Raw genomic sequence first — 11,226 nt, forward strand, 5'->3', positions numbered from 1 at the left:
CTCTTCCTGTCCTTTCAACCCTCCGAAAATCCCTCCCTCCCTCCTCTCCTCCCCCCCCCCCCTCTTATTGAACTTCTACGCCGAATCAGTCACTCGACCGCAGCCCTTCAGATCTTTCTCTTTGTTTTTTCTCTCCCTCTCTCTCTCTCTCTCTCTCTCTGTCTGCCGCTCTGTATCTCTCTATCCCTCCCTCCCTCCCTCCCTCCCTCCCCCAGCTTTCGTACTGTCTGTCCGCCGTCGAGGAGACAGTGGCGCAGACAAACGGGGAGAGAAGATATCCGCTGGTAGACCGCGAGATTGGAGAGAAAGAATGGCAGAGAGACAGCGGGAGGAGAGGAAGACGCGTAGATTGATAGGATGGGTGGAAGTTAATTACAGAGTCCTGCCAATGAGAGGGCAAAGTGATGGGTCTGTTTGCGCCGCCGCGGCATCCCGAAAACATCACCCGCGCCCACCGTGTTTATCCGCCGCGGGCCGCAAGACCACAACTCACCATCAGCCATCACTGGAGACAGCTCAGATACCAAGGGGGTTACGGCTGGGGAGCAGGCGAGCCGTGTTTGCAGACAAGGCTAATATGGATAAGTGGGTAACATCGTTTTTTTTAACCGTTGTTTTTCCAGCATTGATAGCGGCTAATGTGTGGCCGCAAACAAACAACAGCTAGTCAGTTGATTGCGGCGGGAAAGCGACAGCCAGTTGTGTTTGTGCTCGCTCATGCAGTCCACACACTCAGAAAACACACACACACACACAGCAATAAAAAGAGACAAAAGTCAAGGCACTTAGTCTTTATAAAGATTCCTGTCAAACATTCCTCGTCAATCGGACAGAATCATAAAAAGTAATCCAATGTATAAATGATTTGAAAGAGCATCATCAAACATCACAGTAAAAAGATCAGTGAAACCTCAACTTCAGTCTCTGTTGAGAGTTATTTATGGCTCTGGTGTACAGTCTTCTGTGTGTGTGTGTGTGTGTGTGTGTGTGTGTGTGTGTGTGTGTGTGTGTGTGTATTGGTCGGACATGATCACGAACATGAATTTACTCAAAACCTTATTCACTGTCGCGCGTCTCGCTTCATTCCTCTCTTCGCGGCCTCTTCCGTTCCTTCGCATCCACACTATTCTTCATTTTTTTCCTTTATTTGATTGTTCTTGATTATCTGAGACTTCGCCCCATCTGATATGGCTTTTAGAGTCCCTCTCATTTAGAGACACCGATGAAATGTCCAACACCTTTTCTCCCACAACATCTTATTGGCTATACGCCGCACATCTGAGCTCCATGTCCGCTGTACAGAGTTCATTTGGAAAGCAAAATTCAGAGAGTTCGCCCTCAGAAGGCCCCGATCTCAGTCCCCCAGCCCTGGGCCGACTTGGCCGATCCGCCCAAGCCCCTGCGCTGGGCCGCGGGAGACCCCAGGGGCGCGAAGGGCCTGAAGGAGACTTGCGGCGGGGCGGAGGACGACGGCAGTGAAGTGGAGGCGGAAGGGGAAGAGGAGGAAGGGGGCGAGGCCCTGGAGGCGGGGCCGTGAGGGGACGGCTGGGCGGGTCTGTGGGCCGGGGAGGGGGCGAGGGCCGGGGACGGGGGCAGGGAGGGCACCCGGCGCACGGCGGCCAGGGCGGCGGGCGCCAGCAGCGGGGGCGCCCCCTGCTGGCAGCCGGCCAGCGGGGCGAGGCGGAGGGTGGCGTGCGACGGGTAGCTCCCCAGGAGGGCCAGCTCCCTCCGCCCGCCGGGGAAGGGGGGCGAGGACGAGGCCGGCGAGGAGGAGGGGGCGATCTGGGGGAAGGACGCCCACGGCCAGGGAGGGAATGGCAGGGCCGAGGTCGGGGCTGACTGGAGGAGGAGGGGGTCCAGCTCGCTCGCGCAGTGGGAGAGGTGGGAGACCAGGCGGGCGCCGATGGGGTCCGGGGACTCGGCTCCCCCCTCCAGGGAGCTGAGGTACCGCACCACCTCCCCAACACACTCCCTGAACCCCAGGGTCCTGTAGTCCACTGCCAGGGCCCGTGCATCAAAATAGCCTGAGAGAGAGAGAGAGAGAGAGAGAGAGAGAGAGAGAGAGAGAGAGAGAGAGAGAGATATTAGAGATAACAGTGGTGCAAAGCAGCTGAAAAGTAGATCTGAGGAAAGCAGAAGACCCAGATTTCTCACCTTTTCCCCCCATGGCGTGCAGGAGTTTGAGGTGGTCCACAGTCATTTGCAGAATCTCTGCCTTCTCCAGCTTAGAAGAGCCCTGAAGAGAAAATGATCGGCAACATTTTACTCCACAGCGTCAGATTTTTATTAATTTTACCATAAGCAGAAGCCCAGTGGCTATGATGGGTCTCGGATTTTGAAAAGAATCCTTTATTTTTGGGGAGCAGTTACCTGTTTCTCAAAGGCGCTGGGCACCAGTCTCCTCAGCTCCGACAGGCTGTGGTTGATCCGATCCCTCCGCCTCTTCTCTATGATCTACATACCAAGAAGAGGAGGACAGGACTTAGGAATTAGGATCGAGCTTTATCGGCAAAACTGACACATAAAGGAGCACAGTCGCATCATGACTGACTCACCCCTCTCCTCTTCTTTCGGGCCAAAATCTGCGAGGTGCTGCCAGGAGACATGGACCCGGTGACTGGGCTGAGAGATGGGAAAGGGTGGGGGTGGGGGTGGCGGGGGGGGGAGCATTGGCACAGAAAGAAGCATGGTAACTTTGATGCCCCTGCATATTGTTATCATTACCCTCCCTAATATGACACAGAGGCAGGATGGCACATCAGCTCCCCTCAATCTAATTTGTGTTTTGGGTACAGAACGGCATGGGAGTGCCCGGGAGAGGAGGGAGGACGAGATTTCTTCTTCTTCTTCCTCTTCTTTTTTTTTCTTTTTTTTTTTCTTGCCTTAATGCGTTTCTGGACATTAGTCTCAGTCAAATGACATGCTGTTCTCCTTCCATCCGAGCAAAGCACTTTTAGAAAGATGATTATATAGCCGCGGGGCAACGCTTTTCGCTCGCATGGGGCTCCAGCGTGCAGCGTGGGATCCGGGCTCCGCCGAACGCAGTCACTCAATATGGATCGTGTTTGTTTGTGAACTCTCGTCTTACAGGCTTAAAAGAGTCTGACAGCTTGGAGTCCCTTTTCAACTGCCTCACCAAAGACTTATTGCGTTTCTATTAGATTTTAACATGAAGGCTGCCAATTTAGCTGTGTGTTTTTGTTTAGGTTTATGTTTGATGGTGCTGTCTCAAGAATGTGGGCACTGTCTTCTGTTTGCATGTCATATGGCAATTTGATTTATCCAAATGCTCTTTAGTATTATTCACTCGCTGGGTATTTGAATCTATGGAGCCTGATGTAACCACTATTGCCATGTGTGCTTTCATTCAGATGCGCTGTTTCAAATAAGTTACGATAAATATTTACTTTAATTTACATTGCTATGATAGAGACAAGCAAGGAACTTCACTAATGCAGCCACAATGCTAGATGATGTAATGACTTGTAGTGAATGTGTGAGATGTCAGTGCCATTTTACTGCTAATCAAACATTTTACCACCACAACACTGACACAATTAATACTAGAAACAAATTAGACTACAGTTTTGTTCACTGAAGAGTCAAAGCATGCAACAGCTTGGACTGATAGGTTGCATTTGCATTCAGAGGAATTTTTCAAATATCAAACAGTAAACTTTTCACATCCCACAGAGCAAAACTGGCATGTCCTTTTTAATTTAAATTTTGAATTTGGGTTAATTTGAAAAAAATATGACCATATGTATTTGTAGAGTTACATTATATGAAAAACTAATTTTTGACCAAAAATGTCAGATGGAATTTTATAACTCCACACTCCACATAAATTTCCCTTTTGATTTTCTGTATATGAAATAATATAAAAGGGAGTGCAAGATTGTTTAACCTGTTTAGCCTATTTCAATAGTTTTAAAGATGTAATATCCAGATCTTTAGCACTGAATTATATTTCTCATATAAGAGGAAAAAACGTCATATATCATATTGTGACTAAAGAGAGTATAATAAAACCATATCACTAAGTTCACTGTCTGTGTGTCTATTTTTCCTACAAAGTGCCACATAATGTTCCATATTATTAATAATATATTACCACCTTTCTTGATTTGGTGTAAAATTGACAATTCACATTTGTTGTTTCTGCAACAACAACAGTTCCTGAAACATAAAGGAGTAAAAACTAATAAATTATTGTCATATAGAATCATTACCTATTCAATGAATAAATTGCGAGTTATTGTTACTTTATTGATTTATGCTGTTATTATTATTGTATTGAATTCTGAGGGTTTTTTTGGCTCACAGACTCAGATGTGTTTGTATGCCAGAAATCTCACATATTGAATGCATTTATTATCATTTGATGCGATATAAATACATGCCAGTATAAATTCTGCCACTGTTAATCTAAAATGTTTTTCACTCCCTATGACAGGGAGTGAAAAACATGGCAGGCCTCACATGAACCTATACTTACAGTAATGCATGGTATATTATCAATCCCTGTACTTACTTACATGGGCAACTAAAAGGAGCAAACATGACGATGTTGCATAGAGAGATAACAGTGAATCTATATTTCCAAATGAGTCGATGGTAGAGATTTGTTGCTGGACTGTAGGCCTGAAGCAGTATTACAAAGCCAGTTTAAGGTTGGTGTATGAAGATTTACTCTCAGGATGGCCCACTACTTGCACAATTTTGTCAAGTATTGCATAAAAATAAGTACATAGTATGGTTTGTATGCACGAAACATTTAAGAATACAAGTCACTGATCTTAAAACCAACCTTACTACTCATAAAACCATATCAACTGCTAGGATTTAAACAGTGAAACTTCTCTGCAGTCTATACATTTTCAACCTGGTTGTGACTATTCATATGAATGTCAAAGTTTCAAAACACTTGTAATGTGTATTGTGATGTGTAAACTGCAAATAAGTCTTCAGCTAATAATTCTATTTGAATAACAGTTTCCTCTGAGATGCTACAACCTTCGGTGTGGTTAGAGAGGAAGGGTTACAGTCTCAGGTGTGAGGGGCGGATGCTCACCAGTAGCTGTCCTCCTGTCCCACGTCAATGAACTCGTCTGTGTCCGAGTCTGGGGAGCTGTAGTCATGAGATCTCTTCATCTCTCTGCCTCTGGATGGGTGGATGGATGGATGGGTGGATGGATGGATGGAAGGATGGATGGACTTGGGTGAAGGAGCGTGATCGCTTGGCGGCCGCTCTCTTTCCCCTCCGCAGGCGACGCTGTGAAGACTGTGTGCCCTCTGGAGGAACTGCCCACCCTCTGTGCCCCTCACTCTCTCTTTTACTGAAAAAAAAGAGCCTTGTTCTCCTCTGTTACTGTTGTCTTGTCCCTTGTTTTTTTTGTTTTTTTTTCCGTTCCTCCGCTGCCTCTGTTTCTCCTGTCCTCCCTTCTGTGATTCAGCGGTGCCACTTGATCGTCCCCCAAGGGCCCATGACAACTAAATGTTTTCACTTGCTGCTTCAGTCCTTTACTCTATCATTGGCATCCAATCACTCTCTCTCTCTCTCTCTCTCTCTCTCTCTCTCTCTCTCTCTCCCAGTTATTTCTCTCTTGGCTCCCTCTCTCTGTCACAGCCACCCAATGACAAAACACGACTTTGGCACTTGGGGCAGGGTTGCCAGTTTTGGCTCCCCCCCTCTCTCTCTTTCTCTCTCGCTCTCTCTTTCCCTCCTCCCTTCCTTTCATCTACCCTTCCCTGGCTTCTCACCCCCCCCGCCCCCCCCCTCCCTCCCTCTTCTTTCCACCCCTTTGCTCAGTCATCCTCAGTCAATTAGCCTCCTCATATCCTCAGTCTCATCCTGCTCTCTCGCTCTCTCTGTCTGTCTTCCTTTCTTTCTCTTTCTGCTCCTTTAATTATACTTGGAGAACAATGGCAGAGGAGAGAAGGAGGGAGAGACGAGCAGAGTGTGGGAATGACGGGCTGTGAAAAGCCTTCATCGGCTACAGGGGAGTTGTGTGAAGATACACAACGTTGGCCTCCCATACATACACACAGGTGACTGGAGGAATCATATTACTGTGTGTGTGTGTGTGTGTGTGTGTGTGTGTGTGTGTGAGAGAGAGAGAGAGAGAGAGAGAGAGAGAGAGACAGTGATGTAGTGTTAAATAAAAAGTCGGGTAAACTTGACCTCCAATCAGTGATCAAGCATCACCAAATAATCAAGCCAATATGAACAAAAATCAACTATATTTTCAGAAAAGCATGAATTCATGTTTTGTTTTATTAAAAGACCCTATCCTAATATAACATACATCAGTTACTAAGTTGTACAAACTTTAAATCAGCCTTGGAACTGTGTTACATTATTATACATATTGTTGATTATGCTGTACTATTATGTACTATTATGTTTTCAAATCAAATAATTCATCATCTCTATATGATTGAATGCACAAACTGTTTACATTTTGCACACTGCTTTGTCAGTGTTGTTTCTGATAAAAGTCGTTGAATTTAATTTTAACAAGAAAAAAAAAAAGATTTTTAGAAAGTGAGATGAGAGCTCGGGCACAAACTCTTGAACTAAGCTGCGAACTGTCCATCTGTCTGCTGTGTGTCTGTGCAGTGAAGAGGGCAGGTACTGCAGGTCAAGAGAGGAATCAGCTAGTGAGTGTCTGAACATCTGGGCTCTTCACTGGACAAGATAGCGCTGTCTGTACACACACACACACCCACACACACACACACACCCGGTTCCTTGTGACACTTAGCGCTTGGTTCCGCTGCCACCGTGGGAAGATCGCTGGTACAGATTGCCATGGAAACAGGAGACCCAGGCGCCGGTTGTTAGGAGCGATGCCTTACTGACCCAGCAGTGTGTGTGTGTGTGTGTGTGTGTGGGTGAAAGAGGCCAAATGGCATGCCCCCTTCCACACAATGCCCAGCTGAGTCCCTCTCTTCCTGCCTGGCAGACTGGAAGGGTGTGTTAGTTTAAACACACTACAATGCATGTGTGTAAGATCTTTGTGTATGTTTTTTTGAATGTGAAAAGTGACTGCTTTTGCACTTATTTTGGTACTGTATGTATTTCCATTGTGAACTCCTTATATGTCTTACTTCCGTTTATGCATGTAGATTTTTGTTTCTTCTCTCTTTGTTTTCTTTTGAGATGAGATGCTTTTACAGCCGCCTCATTTTTGTATCTATCTCACTTTGCAGTAGCTATGCTTTTTTTCTGGTCTTCCTGCATTTTATCATTTTATATGTGTAAAGTAATGAACTAACCGAAACCATGTGCATGTGTGTGTGTGTGTGTGTGTGTGTGTGTGTGTGACATGACGAGTGTCAGCAATCAGTGTGACCATCACCAGGGGGCTTATGGTGTGGTGAATATGAGTCAGGACTAGCGGAAAAAGAGAGATCTCTCTTTCTCTCCTTCCCACCCTCCCTCCAAACAAACCCCCGCTACAACCCCCCACCCCCCACCCCCTCCATCCACATATCCTTTCATTACCAATCATTGCTTAATTCAGATCTGGATCTCATTTCAGCATCAGAAAACAGGGAAGAAAGAGAGTCTGAGAGAAAAGAGACATCTATGAAGTCAGGCCTCCGTCTCCGCTCTGTTGTTATTTTTATCACACACCCACCCTCTCCCCTTCAAATAATAACTCTCTTCTCCCTATCGCCAGTCGTTTCTGTATGAAATCACTTTGGTTCCATTCATTTTTCCTTTTTTTTTGTGACCGGCCCCGCCTCTCGGTTAGACAGCTCTTCTTTTTAGGAGGAGGCGAGCTGCATGAAAAACGTGCATGAAGTGGAAAGTAATTAAGAAGATGAATGAATAAATAAATAAGTTAATTATAAGAAAAATTGTTTTGGAGGGGGGAAAAAGCAAAGGGAGGGCGAAGGAAGAGAACAAGAGAGAGCTGGCACTGGATGGCGTGGTGGAATTCTGGGAGATTTCTGGCGATCCTGGTCGGCCACTTCAAGTCCTCTCCCTCCCCTTTTCCCATCCAGCACCCCCCCCTCCCTCCAAACCACAACAAGGCTGCGTCCCTTATTGAAATTAACTAGCTCATACTTTTACAATTTGCGCACACACGCACACACGCACAGCTTGAGTATGAACGTGTGAACGCTCGCAGACACACGCACACACGCACACACATGGCCATGAACTCATTCATACAAACACACACACACACACACACACACGCAACCCCCTCACGCGAATGCGGACAGTACATACCCACACTTTATAAGGCACAAACACTCAAGCGCAATTATTGTCCCTGATGCATGACTATTGCTATTGTTTGAAAGTCTGTGAGATGGAACCAGCTCCGCATGGTATTTTGTTTGTGTCTTATCCTCTGCATTCATGTCAAACTGAATAACTGCCAGGGATTAGAAATGTCTCACTACATGGTTGACTTTGATTATTATTTATTCTATTTCCCTGCTATTTTCCTGCGACATTTTTAACATTTTCCAACATCTGGATACCTCCGTTCCCCCTTGATATAATAAAGGTAATGCTGTAGCAAAAGATTTCCAATGTGCAATTATTTTTCACCTGTGAAAAGTGAACTATAGAGAAAAAGGAGTAAACCCGGAGTAAACTACTGAACATCTAAAAGGCAAAAAGAGGCAGAAAAGTCCATGCTCTGCTCCCAAAACCGTGTAAAAGTGCCAGCACCAGAAGACAAACATTCACATACTGAAGTACCAGAACCCAATTTGAAGATATAGACAGTCACATGATTCATAACCACAACCTACATGTACATATTTACAAGAGTACATAATGCATTCAAACCAGTACATGAGAATTGCATGTTTATTGAACAGTATACAGCATTACTTCAATAGAAAATCTCATTTTTGCACACAGCAGTGGGTTCATGGCACTAGCAAGTTCAGGACAATGCATTCAGATCCAAGCCAAAATACACAAATTACAGAAAAAATATGGCATGGCGGACCAAATCCCAGATGGTGGGCCGCGTCCCAAAAAGTATGAATGGACATTCAGAACTGCAACAGTTGCGGTGTTTGTTAATATGCCTTCTAATAAGCAAGGTACCTCAAAATCACTCCTCAAATATCATCGAAGCAGCATTCTAACAGTCAAAACAGAATGTCTTTTCGCTGGCTGGGAGCCCTTTTGCGGAGGTTTTAAAAAGAATTTGCGGAAGGCCAAATGTGGCCATAGCAATAGCTTTTCACATACACCCATAAAATCAGTTGATTCCTTATTGGTATGAGGCCTTTATAGTAGTCAGCCTGTGGCCTGGCGCTCAGCGGCTGGGGTCAATATCGGATTGGCATGGGAACTGGCACCGGAGTGCTTTGGCACTGTCCGGGCCGGACCCCGGAGGGAATTATCGGCCCTTCAGACATGTAAGGAATGCCTGGGACCTGCGGCACTGCCCGGCTGGCCCGCTCCACCACTCACTGGGAATAACCTGGATATATTAGACATTCCTGGGAACGCCAGGCTCGTTCCCGGGAGCCTGGGATCTACAGAGTTGCAGCGTGTTTCCATATAATCGGATATGAGGTGTGAACAAAGGTAGAGAGGACAGAATCGGGATTTATGGTCAAGACGGAGCGATAGAGACGGTGGCTGCCACGATGTGAGGTGTCAAGAGGGCGAGTGATAGGTCGGAGAGAGAGAGAGAGAGAGTCCTCCCTCCTCATCCGGCTCCCCTACGCAAAGATAAATAAAGAGGCTAAAAGCCGAAGAGAGGAAGCAGAAAGGAGCTTTTGTGGCTCCGGAGTGGGGTCCCTTTCATGGCGGTTCCCACAGCACTGGGCCTGTGATGACATTCACCATGTTTCACACACACTCTCACACACACACACACACACACACACACACACACAAACACATGCTGACGGGCCCTGTGACTGCGGTGACTTTCGCTGGTGCCGGGCCCCAGACGGGACGGCGAGGGCCCCGAGAGCCACAGGCAGCCATTGTGCTGTCGCCGCGGAAACCAGCCTCTTCATGTCAGACATGTTTTTCTGTTTGTTTTCTTTTTTATGTCTTTAATGTGGGCAAGGGGGAATGTTTCCCCCTCTCATCCCCCCCCCCCCCCCCGCACCCCTCCTCACTGCTCTGCGTTATTTCCCCCCAATACCCCTCTTCCTCCTCCTCCTACCAATCCATCCACATTTGTTTCTCTTCTTCGACCCCCCCTTCTCCTCCTCCTCCACTCCCCTCTTCCCTTAAGTTCGTCTCCCCCCTTTTTTTCCCCCTGGAGATTGTCATTTGTAAAGCCCTTTGCTTATAGACAGCCCGTATCTTTGTCGTGGCGTTGCGGCCTCCCTCTCACTCAGCTCCTTTTTTTTAATCTTTTACTTTATGAGGTTTTGGCACAAACTGGCACTTTTTCTTCCTGGAGTGAAAAAAAAACAACAAAAAAACAAAAAACAAACAATACATGAAACTCTAAAACAACAAGACCTACCCCCCCACCCCCCCATCCCACCCCCCCAAAAGAATTCTGCCTTTCCCACGCTAAGCCAATTTTCTTCACAAGATTAAACAAACTCCCAACAACGAAGAAAGAAAGAGAGAGAGAAAGACAGAAGAGAGAGAGAGTGAGAAAGGCGGGGGGGGGGGGGGGGGGAGTGAAAAAAAAAAAAGAATCTGGTTATGATTCGAGTCTTCGAAAAAAAGCCAGCGGAGGATGCCCCAGAGTCAAAAAACAAATCTGAAAAAAAGCCAACTGTTACTATTTTTAAGTGCTTGAAAAATGCCGGTCGGTGCCATGACTCAAAGGCACGCCGGCTCTCGTCCGTAATCAGTTCATTCTGACTGCGCTCCTCCGCCACATCACACACAGGACACAATCTTTTATGGGCCACAGAGAGAGAGGGGAGAGAGAGAGAAAAAAAAGGGGGGGGGGGGGGGAGTGAAAAATGAAAGAGTGCAGGGGCCTAATCCGCTCTGTCCCCTCAGCCCACGCACGCGACCGTGAGCGGTTTGATGACTGGGGTTTTAAGACTTGGCTAATATTAGAAAAAAAAAAAAAAAAAAAAACGAGTTCTGCTGAAGGATTTGGGACTTTGGAAGCTGACTATCATTCAAGTTTATGGGGTAGCCTAAGGTTTATATGCAAGGAGCCATGTCATGCTGAATTCTTTTAACTGCTTTCTATTTGTGTCATACAAGTTGCTAATGTGAAGGGAAATCGCATGAGTGAACTGAAAAGTGTA

The 11,226-nt window shown here is 46.4% G+C and overlaps 1 protein-coding gene across 1 annotated transcript; it reads right to left on the reverse strand.

Moving 5' to 3' along the window:
• Positions 1–776: 776 nt before the first annotated feature.
• heyl (hes related family bHLH transcription factor with YRPW motif like) lies at positions 777–5,704 on the reverse strand. Its single transcript, XM_071521472.1, has 5 exons — positions 5,075–5,704; positions 2,556–2,622; positions 2,371–2,454; positions 2,155–2,236; positions 777–2,024 (listed from the first exon to the last, which is right to left on the reverse strand). Exons 1-5 carry the CDS (start codon positions 5,152–5,154, stop codon positions 1,339–1,341), a joined length of 999 nt encoding a protein of 332 aa, XP_071377573.1. The 5' UTR covers positions 5,155–5,704; the 3' UTR covers positions 777–1,338.
• Between the last annotated feature and the right edge of the window lie 5,522 nt (positions 5,705–11,226).

This window comes from Centroberyx affinis, unplaced genomic scaffold (assembly GCF_046629955.1).
Source record: "Centroberyx affinis isolate AG114_WGS23_722 - 3 ecotype Tasmania unplaced genomic scaffold, CSIRO-AGI_Caff_v1 ptg000890l_1, whole genome shotgun sequence".
Lineage (NCBI taxonomy): Eukaryota > Metazoa > Chordata > Actinopteri > Beryciformes > Berycidae > Centroberyx > Centroberyx affinis.